The sequence below is a fragment of the Pleuronectes platessa genome, chromosome 15 (assembly GCF_947347685.1).
Source record: "Pleuronectes platessa chromosome 15, fPlePla1.1, whole genome shotgun sequence".
In the NCBI taxonomy this organism is placed as follows: Eukaryota; Metazoa; Chordata; class Actinopteri; order Pleuronectiformes; family Pleuronectidae; genus Pleuronectes; species Pleuronectes platessa.
The window spans coordinates 8301493-8323351 of record NC_070640.1 but is presented as its reverse complement, the minus strand read 5'-3'; the positions used below and the strand labels follow the sequence as shown (position 1 = coordinate 8323351).

The window sequence follows — 21859 nt, the reverse complement described above, 5'->3', positions numbered from 1 at the left end:
TGTTGAATGCGAAAAGACGCGACGCCCGTAAAGTTGAGCGGACTACAGGTCCCAGAAAACCTCGCGAGAGTGTGCTCCTTTTGGTGTCGTCAGCCAGGCACAGGCGGCGTGTGTTCAGCCTGTCAGACAGAATAACTAGTTGTGCTGTTCAAACAACCGAGCCATAACCTGCTGGTTACTTAGGTCAAAATGACGGTAGGTTCGAATCCTTATTTACAACCTGCAGAATGTGGTACGTGCGCTTTTAGAGGAAGGTGATGCGTTATATCAGTGTGTTAAGTTACTGTAGCTGTTAGCTGAGTTAGCTAACAAGCTAGTTGAGCTAGTCGAGACAACTGCAGAAATGCATCTGACTGAGCTGGACGAGAAGTAACAGCTGTTATCAACTGTTGTCATTATTAAATTCCGTCCTCGTATATTAATCTTTATTCTCGTGATTAACATGTCCATTCAATTGTGATTTATTTATTTATTTCCTTTGTCATTGCATGTGTGATGAGTTCACTCTCAGCAATCATCACACTGTATCTTTCCTATGATGAACTCTCTCGCCTCCATGGTTATCTTTTTATTGCAGGAGCGGAAAGGAACAGCTAAGTTGGACTTCTTGAGGAAGATCGAGCTTGAGATACAGGAGAAGTGGGAGAGGGAGAAGACATTCGACCAGGATGCGCCCTCAACACTTGGGGAAAGTAATCAGTGAGTGAAATGTCATGAGGAGGAAACCTGTTTGATTCCAGAGGAGTATTACTTCCTTTTACACACTTGAACCAGGTGTTGTTGTGTAAGACAAAATTGCAAGACAAAATCATGTAGACGGTTGTACTTTGCATGCATACCTCCAGTCCCCTTATATTCAATTAAACCACACCAGATTCCACACACTGATAGATCAAGATCCATGAATCCATTCCCTAGGAAATTGGTGAAGATGTCTCACAATATCAATCTGGATTCTCACCAAAAATGTTTGTTCCCTGACCAATGCCTCATCCTTCCACCTAATCTCCCTGGTAATCCTGCTAACTGGCCAACGCAGATGAAAATATTGTCTTCCCGAAAGATGTAAAATTAGCAATGATTCCTAAGATGTCGTTCTCAAACATTGTTTTTTTCTTCCAGCAAAAACAAGTACTTTGTCACCTTCCCCTACCCGTACATGAACGGCCGGTTGCACCTTGGCCATACGTTCAGCTTGTCAAAATGCGAGGTGAGTTTTCAAGCAATAAGAGAAGCATTCAAATTAACTTTGTATGAGAGATTCTTGAAATGCAGATATCAAACTACGATCACTGGTCTCTGATTTGCTGCTGTTCATTCTTTTTCTTGCAGTTTGGTGTTGGTTATCAGTCTCTGAAAGGGAAAAAATGCCTTTTCCCATTTGGGCTGCACTGCACAGGAATGCCAATAAAAGTAGGTATCTCTTTTCTCTCCGATCATAACTTGAGTGTTGTGAAATTTTAGGAATGCCAATTGTCAGCATTCCCTTGTAACAACAATAAACGATCAATTGTTTTAAGGACACCTGCATGCCCTTCATAATCTTCCCACTTTGTATTCCACAAAAAACAACTGATGCCTTTTAAAACGTATTCATTTAACCAGCACTGGATTAACTTGATTCAAATTTGGATTGATATTTGTAACATTTATCTGATTATTCCCTATCCATGACCCCCGCACACAAACACACGGACTTTTTCTTCTTTCTGGTTTTCATACTTCAATATCATTCCCACCAGGCCTGTGCAGACAAGCTGAAGAGAGAGATGGAGCTGTACGGGAACCCTCCACAGTTTCCAGATGAGGATGAAGAAGAGAAGGAGAAGCCAGAGATATCTGATGAATTCATCATCAAGGACAAGGCAAAGGGCAAGAAGGTCAGTGATCGCAGGGACCAGATTGATGGCATTTTAAACGATATGCAGTGGAGCAGATAATCTGTTCCTTAAAAATAATGTGTGTTTTTTCATTTAAAAGCAGGATGTGATCAAATCCCATAAACATATAGGACTTGATGTTTAGAACATGTCTCTTGCTCATGCATCTCATTTATCTTTTTCATCCGCATGCTTCATTTTTAATTTATAATATTACCACCCTCTCTCTTTCCTCATATAGAGTAAAGCAGTTGCCAAAGCTGGCTCCTCTACTTACCAGTGGGACATTATGAGGTCTTTGGGCCTGAAGGACCAGGAGATCACTGGGTTTGCCAATGCTGAACACTGGCTGGACTACTTCCCTCCTCTGGCTGTTAAAGACCTCAAAATGATGGGTGTCAAGGTAACTAAATATATTCATCTAATTCAAGTAAACAGCTGCCGTACTGTTTTCTGTATCTGTCTGTGTGTGACCCTTTTATACAACAGAATATATAAATCTGTTTTTTTTATTCCGTCATGGAATATAATGCTGCTTAATTATTTGACAGCTGTATTAAGAGGCACACACTACACAGCGGCCTTAACGTGCACGTAGTCATGTTTTTTGATACCTTATATGTATCCACCAGGCTTTATTAGCCTAGAGGATAATAAGATCGAGAATTGTATTAAATAGATTGTACCTGAATTATGTTTACGTGTTATCATGTCCCAGGTGGACTGGAGGCGTTCATTCCTCACCACAGATGTCAACCCCTTCTACGACTCTTTCGTCCGATGGCAGTTCATCACACTGAAGGAGAGAAAGAAGATCAAGTTTGGCAAAAGGTGGGATGGCTCTAGAGGTTTTTAATAGAATTTAAAGGTTAGATTTTTTTGTCTTGCTTTGTAGCGCCATTATTCCAGTGAACAGTGAGAAAATAAGGAACGTTTTTTTATCTAAGCTGCTGTCACCATCATTGAATCGTAATGCCTGGGAGAATGTGCCACTGTCATTTGGTTTAATTGGGTATGGCATGGAAAGAATATTTCTATAGCAGTTGTCTTAATGCAGTAGATAGATAACTGACCTCAACATTCTCCTTTTGGTCTGCAGCAGTTTCATTTATTTTTTGCAGGATTACATTTTCTTTTAGTTGTAAATCTCACCTTGTTTGACTCCTCTGCAGGTACACCATCTACTCCCCCAAAGATGGGCAGCCCTGCATGGACCATGACCGGCAGACAGGCGAGGTACACTCATCTGGCTCAATGAAATGAAACATTAGTTGAGAAAAAACTGTGATAAGCTTATATGATAAATTGTGGATCCTATAGAAAACATTAGAAGAGATTGAGCTTCTACAATTTTATCACAGTTGACCACACTACTTCTCACTTCATAGGCATTGGATTTAATATGAAGTACCATTTTATTTTTTGGCTTGTTCTAGATGATTATTGTGGATAAAGCAAATTTCTCATAATGAAATTTGGAAAACAATATTACGAAAATGTAATAATAACGTTTCCTCCTCACCTGCAGGGAGTTGGACCTCAGGAGTACACTCTCGTCAAGATGAAGGTGGTGGAGCCGTACACAGCAAAATTCAAGTCCAAGGTCTTTTACAGCAGGTAACAAATTACAAACACAGCTCTTATTACCAATAATTCAGGTTGGGAAGAACAAGTTGTACATGCTCTTAAGTATGTTTCTGATACTGATAAATCCAATACAACTAAGTCTAGCTGTGATGTTGAAGTTAAAGTGTTGATTCTCTCCTCACCACAGCGGCATGAAAGGGAAAAACATCTTCCTGGTGGCTGCCACTCTGAGACCAGAGACCATGTTCGGTCAGACCAACTGCTGGGTGAGACCCGACATGAAGTACATCGCCTTTGAGACGACCAACGGAGACATTTTCATCAGCACCAGTAGATCTGCCAGGAACATGTCTTACCAGGGCTTCACCAAAGAGAACGGAGTGGTGCCCTTGGTCATGGAAATACTGGGACAGGTACTCATTTCCTGTCTGCTAGTTTCTGCTGCCACCAAGTGACCAAAGTTAATACGGGTTCTTCGGATCTACCAATTTTCAATCACTCAATCTTTTTTGCCTCTGTGTAGGATATCCTTGGCTGTGCCCTGAGTGCACCTCTGACCTCCTATAAGATTATCTACGCTCTGCCCATGCTTACCATCAAGGAGGACAAAGGTACGAGTCAAGGAACTGTGAATATAATGATAGTGAAGAGATAAATTCATCAAGAGAGGTTGTGTTGTTAGATCTATTTTTAAAAGGTTCTGAAAGGCAGAACAATGTCACATTATGCCCTGGCTGTTGAAAGGATTATTTGTCAGTTTTGCACAGTGCAGTCAGAATACCCTTGAGGAGAGGGATGTTATGCTGATTTAAAAGTTGTCGAAAGGTTCAAGAAAATGCTCTTAAATGCGTCAAATATGTAATTTATTCCAGCTCTTGTCACTGTAGGTAATACTTGGTGCACAGGGCTTGATCCCTCATTCTTCCTCGACTTATTGGATTGTTGTTAGGATGTATAAGGAAAGAGGTTTGGTATGAACAAGTTGAAATGGCAACATTTCATTGAGGTGCCATACAGTCTGGGAAATGGAAAGCAATGAGTGAGGGTGAATTGGAAATAACCCCTTGCCCACTGCAACTTGGCAGTTGTAGAAATTAACATTTTATAGCTTTAAATTTGTATAAGGAATTTGTAAAGGATCCCAGGGAGACCTAACTTCCTGATTTGCATAACTACATGTTGTGCCCTGTCTGTCTCCCTTAGGTACTGGGATTGTTACCAGTGTCCCCTCAGACGCTCCTGATGACATCGCTGCTCTCAGGGACATCAAGAAAAAACAGGTGAGGTTACAGACATTTAGCAAAATCTCTGCTCTGCTGCCATCCAGGTTTTCCTTATACCACAAGTTAAGTTTGCTACCAAGAACCACTGAAAACTGAACCTACACATCTCTTTGTAAGCTCAGGTTTGGGTTTTGGAATTTGTGTGTGTGTGATTTGTTTGTGGTCTAAGATGACGCAATAAAAGAAAACAGGTTTATAATTTATAATGCATTTTGAAAACCAATATTATTAAACATTTGAAGGGATTGAGAAGGTGTGATAGATTCAATTCCTGGCTCCCTGAGGAATGAACTATGTGGATTTAAAGGCACATGATAGATTTTGATTTGTGTTGCTGCTGTTAATACTTGTATTCCTTAAAAGGCTCTACGGGAGAAGTATGGAATCGAGGACAAGATGGTGTTGCCTTTTGAGCCGGTAAGCTGATCAGCTGAAGTCGGTCTGTTTTCATTCTTTTTGCATTGATCCCATCAGTTCTAGTTGAAAGACATACATTTGAATAGTAATTCAGAGACCTTAAACTGTACTTTCTTTATTTGTGCACACGTATCAGATCCCTATCATAGAGATTCCCGGCTATGGGAACCTCTCAGCTCCTCTGGTGTGTGATGAGCTGAAGATCCAGAGCCAGAATGACAAAGAGAAGTTGGCTGAGGCGAAGGAGAAGGTCTACCTGAAAGGGTTTTATGAAGGGGTGAGTCGACTTTACAAGGTTTACAAGCGAAACTAAATGTCTACATAGGTCAGCAGAAATCCAGCCCCCATGCGATCCCCACGTGGATTAAACTGAAGGTTTGAAGTTTGAAGATTTATCTCACAGATACAGTGATTCACACCTGGAGGCAACAATCAATTATTCATTGGCCGGCTAAGAGTCATGTGTTGCTCTCAAACAGTTTGGTTCTATCTAGTGGTGAGAAAGTTTGTTTGAGAGCATCCTGAATTTGTACAAGATACACAAACACACCCACACACAGATGGGCCTCAGTGCTTTTACTTTTCATCTTTTGCTTAGCCCCCCTTTTTTTTACTGTCCCAATATTATGACATAGTTTATTTAAAAATGTTCAAATTAATCTGCTTTCACTGTCACAAGACTGTAAATCTAAAAGGAAGGGGACATAAGTGTAGGCCCAATCTGCAGGGGGCAATGCAGCACCATCTCAAGCAGAGCACATATGTGTATGTAATGAGGACGTGTCTTCCCACTGAGTCGTTTATGATCATTTTAGATTGAAGAACAAACTGCAGAGGTGCAAGAATTGTGAATGAAATGCATGAGTAGAAATTACATACTTGCGTGTTCCTGTCCTAGATAATGCTGGTCGATGGCTACAAGGGGCAGAAGGTCCAAGATGTCAAGAAACCCATTCAGAAGATGCTGGTGGAGAGGGTAAGACCTTCTAGTCATAAAAATAGAGCATCACGTTACATGTGGCAGGACAAATTTGAACCCTGGCTTTATCCTGGATTGTGCTTGGAGCTTTCTTTTTGCCATGCTGGATTTAATGATGTTGGCTCTGTGTTAAACTATCACAGGGCGAGGCCATGATCTACATGGAGCCCGAAAAACAGGTGATGTCACGTTCAGCTGATGTGTGTGTCGTCGCTCTCTGTGACCAGTGGTAAGTATTCTGATCATAGGAATCTCTGGGCTTTATAACATTGAGTGTGTTCATTAGTAATGGCAAGAAATCAGTTAACAGCTATGAAGCAGCATATTGGTCTTTATAAAAACTAGTTGAGTGGAGGTGAATTTAATGTATCCTTGTTACCTAAGTTCATGACAAAAACTCAAAGCATGGTGTTTTATTTTTGTAAGCTGTCTATTTGCTCAAGTGTTCAATGTTATGTGTCTTTCAGGTATTTGGACTACGGGGACGCTGAGTGGAAGCAGAAGGCCGGCGAAGCACTCAAAACTTTGGAAACGTAAGTCGGTGGCCAGTGTTCATGGGAGAGTCTAGAAACAATAATTTGTCCTGTGTCAAAAAATATTGTCTCTAGAAACTATAATTTGTCTGAAATCCAAACAACTGTATCCTTGTGTGTTGTTGTTTAATACAAGTGTAATGTGTGCCTGTTTAGATTTTGTGACGAGACCAGGAAAAACTTTGAGGCAACTCTGGCCTGGCTCCAGGAGCACGCCTGCTCTCGTACCTACGGTCTGGGTAAGTGCTTTCATCCACCGTGTCAGGTCTCCAGTGGATGTTAATGCGTGTGATCTACACAAATTAGATTTCCTCCGCGGTTTTCGTCTTCATCTCATTAGAAAGCAATGTTATTTCCGTGTGCCAAAGAGGATCAGGAGCTCCAGTCGTCTTGTGGTTGTCTTATTGTCTGTAGATGGAGACAGAGGACTGATGATAAAGCACATAGCAACAGTCCGCCTCTCGGCTCCTACAGGAATAGATGAGGACTGAATGCCAGCTGGCACACAGCACAGTACAGGACAGTGCAGTACAGTCTATGCCTGCTGTGAAATTTCCCCTCAAACTTTCAGAATGTGTTGCACAAACGATCCAACCAGCATTACACATAAACAGGCTGATATGACGCTCAGAGATTTGATTGTGGAACACAGGTTGTGAAGATTCCTCTCATTTCTGTGTCTGAATTGTAGAAGCAAAAAATACTTTTCACTGCACAAATATTTCCCGTACGCAGAAAGCTCAAATGCAGAGATGCAAATCCAATGTGTGTTTCAATCAATGTGATCAGAGAAGTTTGAGAGGCTTTTTTTCCAAAACCCATGAGCCACAGACAGACTGTTTCCTGTATTATTATAAAACTATAGAATAATTCAAACATAACAATAAGAGGATAATAGATAAATGTCTTTAATTGTCTATGTGGGATCTGTTCCCTTTCTTTTGTAACTAAAGCAAACAGTTACCTTTGTGTCGATTTAAAATCTGTGAGTTAGTGTATTAATTTCATTGTGATCTGAATTTTATATTTAATCTTGGCTCATGCTGCTTGTAGATGTTAATGACTCCTCAAGCATGCAGTAAGTTTGAGTTTTCAACCAAAGGAAGCAGGTAAAGGCTCTAAGTTGTATCTCTCTGGAAACGTACAAACACGGTATAGTGGTGCTTTTCAGGTTGATCACATCGTGAGACTCTAGTAACCGTTCCTCTCACGTTCTTAGCCCTAAAGCCAAAAAGTCATAATATGATTTAGTGAGAGAGAAAAACAAGTTGCCGTTGTCTGTAAAAACAACAGGTTTGCCACATGTGTTTTGGTTTAGTTTATTTGACAATGAACATTTTTCTCTCCGCTTGTTTGCTAAGGATTATCCAATAAATCCCAGGGTTTACTCCATTGTGTGGCTGTTTTTCTTGGCACTAGCATATAACCAGCTTTTACAGGGCGGCCAATACAACAAAAGATTGTGTCAATACAATGCAGGCAACAATTGCTCTTCATAATTTTTTTTTTACTCGCTTTTTCTCATGATCGTGTGTGTGTGTGTGTGTGTGTGTGTGTGTGTGTGTGTGTGTGTGTGTGTGTGTGTGTGTGTGTGTGTGTGTGTGTGTGTGTGTGTGTGTGTGTGTGTGTGTGTGTGTGTGTGTGTGTGTGTGTGTGTGTGTGTGTGTGTGTGTGTGTGTGTGTGTGCACGTCTCCTGGTTACCATAGGAACGCGGCTTCCTTGGGACGAGCATTGGCTTATTGAGTCACTCTCGGACTCCACCATCTACATGGCTTACTACACTGTAGCCCACCTTCTTCAGGGAGGCGTGCTCAACGGACAGGGAGCCTCACCACTGGGCATCAAGTACGGACAAACACACACACACACACACACCGAATCAAACATGCTTAGACCCTAACTGATGCTCTTTAGTATTTTAAGTTGTTTTCCTGCCCTTGTTCTGCCGTCAAACATCCACAGACGTGTTTCACTTTGGGCAGAAATGACTCAGATAAAATAACTGAACTAAATCATTTCAACTGACAGATGCTGCCTGTTAGACATTTTGTGAGTTGATTCATCCGTTAAGTAATTATAAAAAATATAATATATAAATAAAACATACACTCAATGATGAATGTTCCATTTTTTTGCAATTTTTTTTTATCCGTTCCTAGCTCAGCTTTCATTTAGGCAAACTCATTTCCCCTTCTCAGCACTGAGATAAAATGAAGAGAAGAAATGACACTGCATGACAAAAAAAAGAGCCTAACAAAGCTTTTAATTACTTCTCACCTGACTGCAGCCCATTACCCCCCCCCCCATTTTAACCTTGACCATTCTCTTACCTTTCATTTATTCGTGTTATCTCTCACAGGCCACAGCAAATGACCAGAGAGGTGTGGGACTTCATCTTCTTCAAGACGTCGCCCTTCCCCAAGACTGACATCCCCAAAGAGCACCTGCAGAGGCTGAGGAGGGAGTTTGAGTATTGGTACCCTGTGGACGTCCGTGTGTCGGGCAAAGACCTGGTTCCCAACCACCTGTCGTATTACCTGTACAACCACGTGGCTATGTGGCCAAAAGACAAGTGAGTTTGCCAGCTTCATAGAATAGCAAATAAATGATAGGCTCGATTTGTTGCTTGTCACAAAACTCACAAGGTGATTTTAAAGGTGATTTTAAAGGTGATTCAAAATCAATAGAAAGTACCCTTCTACATGGAAGGAAATGTAAATAAATGTTTTGATTGTATTTACATTATAGATATCTTTTCATATGTCAAGATTCATAGGTTGATAAAGAAATAGTTTGGCCGACTTACATGTGATGCAGTAAATGTGATGCTTTCTTAGCTTTAACCTACAGGCAGCTCCAAAGCTCACAAATCAACATAGTATTCAAACTCACTCTCCACTTCAACTTGTTGTGTCCAGTCTTGCGCTGAGTTTGTTTGTTAATCTGAGATGCACATCACTCTTGGAAAATTGATTTTGAAAATATCACCTAGCTCCTAATGGGCATTTGCTCCTCTGTGGAAAGGCTATCAGAATAACAAGGGTAATGATTGTAAAAGGTGAGCAGCATCCTTGATGATGATAACGACGACGACACTGACGCTAATGAGAACTTTCTCGTCTACAGTGGGAAGTGGCCACAAGCAGTGAGAGCCAATGGACATCTGCTCCTTAACTCTGAAAAGGCGAGTCGAAAAACCTGAATGTTTAGTTTTTCATAACAAATGTATATATTTCTCTAAATAAAGTTAGAATCTGAGGATAAATAAGTTACTTTCAGTTTTAAACATTAATAAATTATAAAATTAACATATTTATATTTGTTGAAACTACTCTTCCTTTGTGCCAGTAATTGATGAGTGTTTGAAGCTGGAGAAATTTAATTACTGTGCTTCTCATTAGCATTTTTTCATTTTGCTTTGTCATAGATTGAAACACAGACAGTCTGTGACTAGATGATTTTATTCCTCTGTGCTTCGTAATGAACTCGGTTATACTTGGGTGGGCGTACTTGAAAGACTGGAGCGGCTAACATCTGTTTTTCTATTCACCAGATGTCCAAATCAACTGGAAACTTCCTCACTCTCACCCAAGCCATTGACAAGTTCTCAGCAGATGGTATATACAGATTTGTCTTGATATGCGTCTCCCGTGTTGAGTTTCTTATCTTTGTACTCACTCTTCCTCTCTCATCATAATTGTTTTTCTATTTCTATATTTCTGTCACATTTACTGAAAAATATGAGCGCAAACCCAGCAGGTGTACATTTAGAAGTAATTACAGTGAGTGTCCCTAGTGCACGGGCCATTATGTTTGATTATACCATAAACATCTTTTATCCCACAGTGAAGATAATTAGAAAATGCCCCGTCTTCATAAGACGACCGAAGTGTTTATTGGATGCCATGAACCATTTTATACATCAGATCCCTTATGGTGCGCCGCAAGCAGTGAGTTTCAGTAGAGCAATTATGTGTACTTTAAATATAATGAGTAAGGCCGCATACATTCAATATGATCTCTCAACCAGGAGAAATTAGATAATGTCGAACAGCTTTATTGCAACGGATATGTTCAAATCGGTGATGAATTTTCATGTATTTGCTTAATCGTCATTCCTGAAAAGCAGCAGCTACCGTCGGCCTCTCCATGGGACAACTGAGTTCCAGCGGAAAAATGAGTGCGCTGTGAAGTCAAATATTTATAGGAACATGAGAGGAAGACAAGATTTCCACAGAGTTCTAAGCCCAAGAATGACAATTGATGCACAGTAGCAGGATTGGTTTCTCAAAATCTAAGTTCAGAGCAAAGCCTTTTGTTCTAGGGGAGCTTATGTTATCTTATTTCATTTCTAATTAGATTAACCCTGATATCCATCCCTGCTGCCCTCACTACATCTAAGCATCAGTTGATCTATCCCCTCTATTCTTTTTAATGTTCTGAGAGAGCTGAATAATGGATAGATGTGTCTGTCGAGAAGCTGTTCCCCCATGGGGGAAAGGAACCCAATGGCCTGACGGCAGATAGACCTATTTAATTGACTTCCTGTCTAAGAGCTTGGAGTCATATCTGCGAGGTTATTTTAAGTTTTTCAGACCGAGGAGTTTTTCCCAATAAGTCTGAACTTCGCCTGGTTGTCCCAAGTATTTGCAGAAGAGAAAAGAAAAGCTTATTTCACTAATGTGGGATCAAGGACGGCCAGTTTCATGCAATGGAGAGAATGAAGCGGATTTGTAGGGAAAAACTTGAAAACAGGCATCTCCTCTTCCAACCTACTCTTACATGTTTGCCACATGTCTTTATTTCCTCTCGCAGGTATGCGTCTGGCTTTGGCCGATGCCGGCGACACCGTGGAAGATGCCAACTTTGTAGAAACGATGGCAGATGCTGGCATCCTGCGTCTCTACACGTGGGTGGAGTGGGTGAAGGAGATGATTGCCAACCAGAACAACCTGAGGACGGGACCCGCTGACACCTTCAACGATCGGGTCTTTTCCAGGTAGATGCAGGAATTCATTTGGGAGGTGGTGGTAGCAGCTGACAGGCAGCAATAGTTGTGGTTCACATAAATTATCCAGGTAAAATTGATATTAGTTGAGGACATATACAGTGTTTAAATCTCTGGGGAATCTCTCTTGAGCAAAGTCAATGTAAAGGATAAACACGAGAAACATAGATAAGTGATGACTTTTTATTATCAGTCAATGGATTTGTCTATTTTCAATAAACTACTGGATAGTTAGGGTCAGGGTTCAACACCAGTCAGCTACATCGGTTTATGTATAGTAAAGTGAATCTCTCCTTCATGTTGCATTGCAGCATGAGTTTATAAACTCGGGTGAAAATGTATTATTCTTTTGTAAATAAACCGTAGACACTCGTGTTATGAAGACAGTCTGAACCTTTGATTCCCTCGGAAGATCCGGACCTTGCTGAGCTTGTGAAACATGAATGGAACATTAGGTTTTTGCTGAGTGATTGAAAGGACTTGGTTTTTTATTCAGTGAGATGAATGCAGGCATCTTGAAGACGGAGCAGCACTACGACAGGATGATGTACAAGGAGGCTCTGAAGAGCGGCTTCTTTGAGTTCCAGGTAAATAAAGAAATGCTCTTTTAATAATCCTTGCATGTGACAGACAATCAGGCTTTTCATCCCAATCTAATGAGATGACATAATAGATACTCAATTGACGAGTTAAACAGTATTTGGAACACAACATGACTGAGAGCTCATTCTGACCATGAGGTGCACTCACTGGATGGAACACAGTGAATGGGATAGTTTAGGAATCGTATAAAAACCAGTGACGACAACCTTTTTTAATCGGTTGTTGTGTTTGTTTGTTTTTTTGTGTGTGTGCAGGCAGCCAAAGATAAGTACCGTGAGCTGGCCATTGAGGGAATGCACAGGGACCTTGTTTTCCAGTTCATCGAGAGACAAACCCTGCTGCTGGCCCCCATCTGCCCCCACCTCTGTGAATACACCTGGGGTCTGTTGGGCAAGGTGAGATACATAAGGATTTGGCATCATGTGGTGTTTTCGTGTTCTGACGGAGGCTTTCATCCTCTCCCCTCTCCCTTCTATTTGCGGAGTTAATACAGAAACTCTCAAAGGAGACGTTTTATCATCTTCCGCCGGGTAACATTTCATGATTTCACCTGGGATCAACAATGTGAAATGGATACACACTTCATGCAGTGGTGCTGAACCCACTGATAGTTACATGTGTGAAATAGCTACTGACACATTTTTCCCTGCTTGTGTCCACCAGGAGTTTGTCTTTACACTTTGAGCTCATTTCTCTCTTTGCTAGGGAAGGACGACGCACACCGCTTCACGCTCCCCACAGAACAGAGAGCCAAGAATATATTTAACACTCAAATTTATGAATATGAAAGAGCGCTGCTGCTGCTCTGTATATGGGCTTTTCAGTTGTCGCTTAGCAACAACAAAAGCCCCTAAACCAGTGTTTTTCATCAATCATGTGTTCAGCACCGCGAGCTAAAGAGCTACGAGGCTCTCATTGGTCACAGCAGTGCACAAAACAGAGAGATTGGCACTAGGGCTGCATGATATAAGGAAAACATGCGTGTTACAACCCAGTTCTGGTCTCTGAGTCAGGGAAGCAACACACTACGGATGGTGTCTGGCAACGCAGCCTTTTATTGTGATAGTGCCAAAATGATTTACATAAACAAAAGTGAACAAAAATGAGACACAAAGGTTTGAGGCGGACGGTGACGCCAAATCATAAAATACACAAAAACAAGCCCTCTTCCTAAAGCCTGTCCCTACCCTCCTGACTGACGGTTTCACACAAAAGAAAAACTGTCTGCTAATTAAACTTAACTGTCCTTCAAATAAGTAACTAAATACATAAAGGCTTCCACCCATGAGGCGTAGTGAACTAACAAAAGGAGTCTATAGGTGAAGTGTACAATGAAGTAAGGAAAATAACAAACTAAACTAAAGTCCAACAAAACAAACCCCTTCATCACAAGTTAACATTCACTAAATTTCCAGAGCATATCAATACTCATTTAATACATACACACACACATGAGTTAACACACAAGCTACATGAGGCGGACAGATCAGGTTAAACAATGCGATATGAGATAACCATGTATTAAAGTGTTTCTGGTTTAGGTGTGATGCTAACATCGACCCCATACAGTGAGAAGCCTATGAAGACATTGACAAAATTATGGTTTTATATAAACAAAAATTACACCTGGCTATGGACGCTTTCCTCTTATCAAGGTGCATGAACCTCTGACTTTGTTGTTTAATTGCCTCCAGTGGGCCTCAAACTTTTGTATTTGTTTTAAACACTAACTTAAAATTAGAATTCTCCAACAGCAGTTTCCTCTAATCGATAGCCTTCTACCTTCCTCTCGTCCTCCCGACAGACTGGTTCTCTGATGAAGGCATCCTGGCCTCTGGCGGGTCCAGTGGACGAGATCCTGATTCGTTCCTCCCAGTACCTGATGGAGACTGCACACGACCTCCGACTGAGATTCAAAGCTTACATGCTTCCTCCAAAAAGCAAGGTACGATATGTGCATGCTCCACTCCCACTCTACTGCACTGCTCCAATGGATTGTTTTAAGTGAATGTGTGTAAATTATTTGGAATTCATGGGATTTGTTTTAACAGTTTTAATGAAAAGTCTTGCTGTGTTGAGTCTAGTAATTAAATCGCAGAGTATTAAATTGGAGTCTTTTCTCTCTCAGGTATTGTTTAACAGTGTCCTTGTTGTTTGATGGGAGCGAAATGAGGCAGAGAATGAAGAAAACATTATCAGGAAGCAGCAGCCAAAAATAGAGCTGGGGTTCTGCAGCACTCTGTCATGTCTGAAACAGGGTTCTGAACAAATATGAATAATTTCAAATCCCTTAATGAATCTGTTCCTGTTTAAAAATAGCTCGAGCTTCGTTGAATAACACATTTGCTGTTCACATAAATGATTTCCTGAATATTTAGTACTTTCCACAGTGTGGATTTGACCTTGAAGTGAATTAGGAATGCAGCTATTTCAAGTATGAAACAATCACCTTCTTACAAAGTGAGGGGACTTCCCACTTGAAAACTTAACATAACAAATATTTTTTAAACCAAAATGAGTTCTACCTGACTTGTGCTCTAAGGGTATCCCCATCCCCTCGCCACTTTCTCTCACCTCGTGTCACACATGCTGACACGTGTAGAAATCCCTTTCAACATGTAGCAGCTGTGGATATTGCTTCTACTGAAGAGATTATGTTTTTATGTCCCTTTGTTTGTCACTAGGATTATAGGAAAATTACTGAAACAATTAGCTCTGACCTTGGCGGGGAGACGAGGCCTTTGCAAGGAAAAAACATTACAATTTGTTGCAGGCAAAATGGTTCACTCACTGTGAATTTCAATTTTTGTTTCTCTGAAGTTGACACTGGCCTTGGTGGAAGTCTGAGTGTCTTTCTGGTTGATAGTATCACCTTCTGTCTCTACCATGACATCCTGAATCCTTTGAGACAAACTTAAAAAATGTATTTTATTGTTTAACAGGTTGGAACTCCAATACTGACTGTAGAGGGGTAGGGATGAAAGCAAAATTAATATTGAAAGTATTTCAAAAGGGCGACATCTAATACTTACAATCACTGTTATTTGTTGCAAATGTTTTGGTGCCACAGACACAAAAATGAGGGATGATGGGAAAGATGAGATGGTGTGTCTTTCCTTTGCTCCTCAGCCATTGATACATTTAAAGCTGGATAACTGTCAGCTGTAAAGGAAAAACGCATTGTGTGGCTATTAAGCAGCTTTCTCTAATTGTCCTAATGTTTAATTTATAGACATAACACTAATGGGAACACACAGTCATGCATACTGTTCAGGCATAGAGTCGGCTTGACAGCTGTCATGTAATGTAAGTTCACAGATGCCCATCTTCATCGTGGAAGATCACACACGCACACGCACCACAGCTGGCTTCTCAATGCATCCAAATGCACAGTTTGCTGCTTTGCCTGATGATCAGGATGAATGAGATGAATCTGAAATTCTCCTTTTTCAATATAAACAGAAAGGAGACACAAAGCCCCCGGCCAAGCCCTCGCACTGCAACATCTATGTAGCCAAGAGCTACCCTCCATGGCAGCACAGTGCCTTATCCCTGCTCGGCAAGCACTACAAGGTGAGAAACAAACAAGCCATCATTCATACCCAGCATATTTAATATGTATGCAAAAGTACAGCGGTCCACAGCATAGTGATACACTGACCTACCTTTAAAATTGTGTCTTAGATGATCATGTTTTTCATCAGTTGCCCAGTTCCCATCTTTCTCTCTGCTCCTGTTCATCTTCTCCTGTCTTTGTTTGTTCTTGGCATCGGTCCAGAGCAACAACGGCGTCCTCCCTGACAACAAAGTGATAGCCAGCGAGTTGGGAGCCCTGCCTGAGCTGAAGAAATACATGAAGAAAGCGATGCCTTTCGTAGCCATGATCAAGGTACGTCTGGAGGAGCTGGAGGGGACAGTATAGTACTGTTTGTGTCTGTTTAAAGAACATAGACTGGATCCATGACGGACGTAGAGCATCAGTATTTTCACAGGTTTATGTTCTCGATGTGTAGTTTTAAGTCTGATGTTCGTTTTACAATTAATGGCCCCATTAAGAGTAGAATAGATGACCATGCTTTGGGGCGCGCAAGTCCCAGGTGTAGGTGGGGAGGCAGTATCCTCGAGCTCTCAGTCAGGCTCCACCCACCACTCCTCTGAATGTGGTTACATCCGGTTTCCTAAAATCAAGATGGTGCTGGACAAAATACTAAATAAAACTTGAGGCTTCAAGACAGCAGCCTATAAACCGAATAGTGACATCACCGTGGGTTATAATTGTACGGGCTTCATAATAAAGCTTCTTTTTTTTTTTCACAATGGAGATATTGAATGTCAGTCGTCCACACACACGTGCCGAAATGTCTTATCTGTTCAAGCTGAGTTTGTTTACTTACTCAGAAGCTCTTTACACAATGTGTTTGTGAGATGGCTTATCTTTTGTGTTTGTGTACAGCTTTGCTTCTGATTAGTCTGAAGTCTGCTCTGGTGGTTCTGTTGAATTGTTTTCAGTCTGCGTTTTTCAAAGGCTCTTTTGCTTTGTTTCTTTCCCCCTCTTTGTGACAAACAATGGCAAAGCTGTTTCCAATATATCAAAACAGTTTGAACATCATAACACTCTACAGATCAAGTACTCCAGCAGTCTCTACAGAGTTTCTATGCAAAGTGTTTAGTCTGTTTGTTTGCATTGTTCATAAAAATTCAAAAATTATTTGTTGTCTTTTTATTAAGCAACAATTTTGCCGCGACTCTTTACGTCTTTGTTTATTCTTATTCCCAGCTTTCAAAATTCAGCTGCTTTGTATTCTAAATATTTAAATTTCTTCCAAAAAACATCATTGCTTTTAGATGAGGTTTTTGTTTAAAGTTTAAAGTCTCACAGAAGTTATCGTTTCTGTTATTATATTAACTTGAGGTCAAGTTGCTAATAGATCACAGGGCTTTGTTCAGGTGTTTGTTTTCTCCAGAGTGATCGAACTGAATGAAACTTATAAATAGTCATGAAGAGCTTTGTGTAGGACCGCGATTTGTTTCTCAAGCCTTTGAGCTTTTCTCCCCAAGCTTTCCTTTTGTTTGATGGTTTGTTTTGGCATCTTTTTCTTAATCTTGTGGCAGCAACATCAACAAAACAATGGACATTCTGCATAATACTGAATTATATCTGATGTTTTCAGTGTGTGGATTAAATATCAATTTTCCTCTTATTCTACAAATTGCTGGCGTGTTACAAACCTAGGAAATTAAGAGTCAATGTGTTAACTTCTTGTTCATTTCTCAGGAGAATTCAGATATTTATATGAATAAACGTCCATTAGCGAAGTCAGCATCTCATGTGATTGTGTTTGTGTTCTGTAGGAGAACCTGGAGAAGAACGGGTCCAGGGTTTTGGATCTGGAGCTGGAGTTTGATGAGCGGGCAGTTCTGATGGAAAACCTGGTCTACTTAACCAATTCTCTTGAGGTGCGTTATCAACCAGTCCCAGAATTAGACAACATTCAAGCTACATCAGAGGGGGGGGTGCCATCCCCTTCAAACCAAATTGACCAAAGATTCATCCCCCCTGTCAGTCATCCCCCCCATCCCCTTTGAGTGAGAGGGCTGTGTGTGAAGGTGGACATCCTATAGTTCATCCTGCTAACTAAATCACTGGATCTACAGTTTTATTACATTTCTCCAACATAATCAGACTGACCATCAGCAGCACAGGGAGAAATCCTACCCACTCTGGTGGCCATTAAAACATCCATAAAGATTTTACTGTCTTTGGCTGCCAGGCAGGATTCTGTGTAAAGTTTTATTGTGCATGTTCACACCAGCACGCTGTTCTCTAATGAGGTGGTGTCGTCCCCCACACCCTCATCCCTGACTGGTCAGCTCCAAAGGGTAAATCGTCTGGAGATACTGGCCAAAGAAATATCAACCCCAAGTTGGTGGAGGACTATCCTCTGTGGAAAAAAAGGTGTCTGTCAAAACCAAAAGCACACCTAATAACGGGTGTGGCTATCATTGATACAACATTTGTCAAGGTTGGACAATAACCACAAGCAACCACTCATTTCAAATATGTCCCAATAATTGAAGATGTTTACTTGACACTTGTTCGGTTTGTCTTGTGTCTGTTTGTTTTCTGGAACTTACCTCCATGTTACAGCTTTTCACCACTTCTGCAAAAGATAGTCTTGATGGTGAGATCAGCTGTTGGTCAGGAAAGCCCTTAATTCTTTTGTCTGCACAGGAGCTTAGTCCAGTCGAAAACTGAAGCCCCGAGATAAGTTTGTAAAACCAGCACAGATTTAACCACAGGAAAGAGAAAAACAGCTAATACCCCTCCTGAAACCAATTCCCACGTGTGTGAGCGATCACAGCAGAAGACGAATGGTCACAGAAAAAACACCAAATCTGTCTTTTGTGAAACAAACACCACAGACTTGAGTGGTGGCAGCTAATATGAAGGATCAGCAGAGAAGTGCTTTATGTGGTTTTCAATTTCTTTTCCTCTGCTGTAAAAACTCGACTGTGTTGAGTTTAGGGCTGTTCTGTTATATATTCAATGAAATGTGACTGAAGGGTTTTCTTCTCGTAATAATCTTGTTATTCTCTGTACTCTCTTTTTTTAATTTAAATACACTATAGTTGGAGAAGATCGACATCCTGTTTGCGTCTGAGGGTGACGACAAAGTGAAGGAGGAGTGTTGCCCAGGGAAACCGTTCAGTGTCTTCAGATCGGAGGTAATTTCTCTCAGTGCAGACTTTGTGTGTGTTAGACAGGTGTAGGTTTATGTTTGATATCGCTGAGGTGCCTCCAGAGGACACTCGAAGGTATTACACCCTCCAGCCTTGTTCACCCTGCTGCTATCAGGCCAGTGATACAGAAGAGTCACTGCCGCACCAGCAGACTTCAGAGCAGTTTCTATCCAGACTGTGAGACTCCACACTCTACGTTTTATGACTTGATTATTTATAATATATGTCACTATATTATATACTATATTTATGTCACTAATATAACTTTTTTTAAGTAGCATTAAGGGAATACATTTGTAAGTTCTTTATACAATCTATTGTTGCATATTAAATTGACACTTTAATCTTTTTCATTCACATTTCAGCTTTAAGATCTCATTTTGCTGCAGTTGCATATTTGCTTTATGCTTGCACTTGATTTTTCTTTCTCTATGCTTATTCAACTGTGCTCATCATTTGTGATTATAACAGTCGTTGTTGCACGTTCAAACTAACGCTTTACCGCATTTGTGTTGTTCCTTTGTCTACCCAGCCCGGAGTGTGCGTGTCCCTGGTCAACCCTCAGCCCTGCAATGGCATGTTCTCTACAAAGGTTGAAGTCCGGCAGGGGGACAGCAGAGACAGCCTCATCCGTAGATTGTCCAAGGTCAACAGACTCCTCAAAGGTTTGTAAGATAAACTGCACCAATTCATTAACTATAGTTGGCAACCAAAATAGTTTTTTTTATTTATAATATACAAAGACTAATGTTACAATAATAGAGGATTAAAGTATAAAAAGATTCTATCCATCATTGTGTGCCCCTGTCTCTTACACCAGACCTGTCCAGAGTGAAGCTGATGAGGTATGAGGACCCCATGATGGGGCCTCGCCAGGTGCCCGTCCTGGGACAAGAGGAAAAGGGGAAGCTGCCCATTTCCAGTAAATCTGTGTTCAGCGTTAACCTGGAGGAGAAGAGAGTCACTCTGTCTGACAACGGCCTCACCGTGGACGTCGGCGACTCTCTGGTTTATCTTGTTCATTAGAGAAACTAAGACACACTCATACAGACACACAATAGCATGGTGGCACATTCAGCAGAGAAACATTCTGGAAAAAGGCATCATGAAATATGATAAAAATGTCATTTTGACTCGTATACATTGTACACTGACTCAAAGGTGTTTTTATAGTCCGTGTTTCTACACTTGCAGACCTTGTTACAGCACTTTGTGTTAGATCTGAAAGATAACAAACATAAAAACATCCTGGAATAACATATGAAAGTGAGAAACACATATTTCCAAGTTGAGTCTAAGATGTTAAAAGACAAAGAAATTAAAATAAACGTAAGAAATAGAAAACGTGCCAACACAGTGTTAAAGCCTGACACGTTTCACTGAGTTCTCACTCTTCTTCATCTCGTCACTGCTGAACGCTGCCTCAGGGAATGTCTGACTCTAAATGGGACCTTCTATTATCCTTTTTTTTACAACAACAACTCATCCAGTTGTGCTCTCACATCTGGGTTTGATCTGAACAAAACAGATGGTTCATGGTTTTTATAACCTCTTCCCACTGATAAAATATCTGTGACCATCCGGTCTTTATTGCATAACTTAGGATCTTTAGTGGTGTGAGAAAATCAAGAAATAAGACAAATATCTGTAGAAGCTGGAGAATGAAAGTATAAGACCGGGATTTTTGCTCCGTTTGTTCATTGTCTGTTCAAGTTGACGTTTTCTCTTTGGGCCATTTCTCCTGTTTGATATGACACAATAAATAAACAACTATTTGTATGATGAAGCTTTCAAGTGTTTTCAATGAACAAACGTGCCCCACATTGCCTGTTTCGCCACTGACCAACCACTTATCTTATGTTAATACATCGTCCCTGCTCCTGCATCTTCCTTGATGCCTGGTGTTTTCATATAGATGCTAATTTTTTCTGCGCTGATGTTTTATACATTGAATGTGCGACACGTCGTTCTCTCGTGTTTAGTCAGACAGCTTTCCTGTTTTTCTCAGCGTGGGTGGCACATGTCTGACTTGAGCTTTTCCAGAGAAATAATTCAAAAAAAATATGAAAACATTCTCATCTCCCTTGAGTCTATCTCTTCTCTCTGCTGCTTTATTTCCTCTGAGGACAGTCTGATCTAATCTCATCTGTGTCGTGGTTTCTGAGGAGTTCTCCAGAACGTTGCCTTCTATCTTCAAGTCTGAGCTTTGTGCTGGTGAAGCTGATGTGTGAATACAAACTGTAGCTGTGAGGAGTTAGTTTAAAAGACTTGAGCACCTACAGGCCGAGAAGAGGTATAAAAAGAGAAACCTCAACTAACTCGACTAAATTCACTCAACCAATCAGGCGAGGTACACCCTGAACAGAACATACTGTGTCTCTGGCAAACTCTAAGAAGGGTCCAGTAAGAAAACCTCATGCAACCTGAGCCTGAGTTGACTGTTCACCTTCCAGCACAGCCCTGCAGTGGCCGACAGTCGAGTCTGACTGTCCCCGAGTGGCCGGGCCCGGACTTCTCAAAGCTCCACAGAACAGCTGAGGAGAGGACTTGAAAGATGGCAGCTCCCAGACTCTTCCTATCCAATCTCACGGAGCTCGGGAGGATCTTCAAGGAAGAATGGGATAAACTGCCCAAATCCTACAGTGTGCAAACCTTGTAGAGACCTAGCCAGGAAGTCTCGAGGCTGCAGCCGCTGCCAAAGGGGCTCCGGCAGAGTGCTGACCTAGAGGTTGGAAAAAGCTAATTTTACCTCCTTAAAAGGCGTTTTAAACAAGAGGGCCCATCTGCTTTCGATGTGCCTGTGTGTGAAGCATCTGAGCCTCTCAAC

At 41.1% G+C, this 21859-nt stretch overlaps 1 protein-coding gene across 1 annotated transcript; it reads left to right on the top strand.

The window, feature by feature from the left end:
- Window positions 1-42: 42 nt before the first annotated feature.
- On the top strand, window positions 43-20818 carry lars1b (leucyl-tRNA synthetase 1b). The gene is made up of 32 exons (XM_053441546.1): window positions 43-195; window positions 578-699; window positions 1123-1210; window positions 1333-1413; window positions 1743-1880; window positions 2122-2283; window positions 2599-2711; window positions 3053-3116; window positions 3409-3497; window positions 3655-3880; window positions 3991-4078; window positions 4671-4747; window positions 5114-5167; window positions 5304-5444; window positions 6066-6143; window positions 6290-6375; window positions 6614-6679; window positions 6836-6918; window positions 8387-8525; window positions 9040-9252; window positions 9807-9864; window positions 10234-10297; window positions 11496-11679; window positions 12185-12275; window positions 12546-12686; window positions 14096-14236; window positions 15754-15864; window positions 16070-16180; window positions 17644-17748; window positions 18922-19017; window positions 19565-19697; window positions 19853-20818. Exons 1-32 carry the CDS (start codon window positions 190-192, stop codon window positions 20056-20058), a joined length of 3555 nt encoding a protein of 1184 aa, XP_053297521.1. The 5' UTR covers window positions 43-189; the 3' UTR covers window positions 20059-20818.
- The last annotated feature ends 1041 nt before the right edge of the window (window positions 20819-21859 follow it).

What these genes read in the sequence shown, in the direction of transcription:
- lars1b (XM_053441546.1), top strand. An exon ending in GCACAGGAATGCCAATAAAA is followed by an intron (nt 1,414 to 1,742) that starts GTAGGTATCTCT and finishes CATTCCCACCAG; the next exon opens with GCCTGTGCAGACAAGCTGAA. An exon ending in TGACAAGTTCTCAGCAGATG is followed by an intron (nt 10,298 to 11,495) that starts GTATATACAGAT and finishes TTCCTCTCGCAG; the next exon opens with GTATGCGTCTGGCTTTGGCC.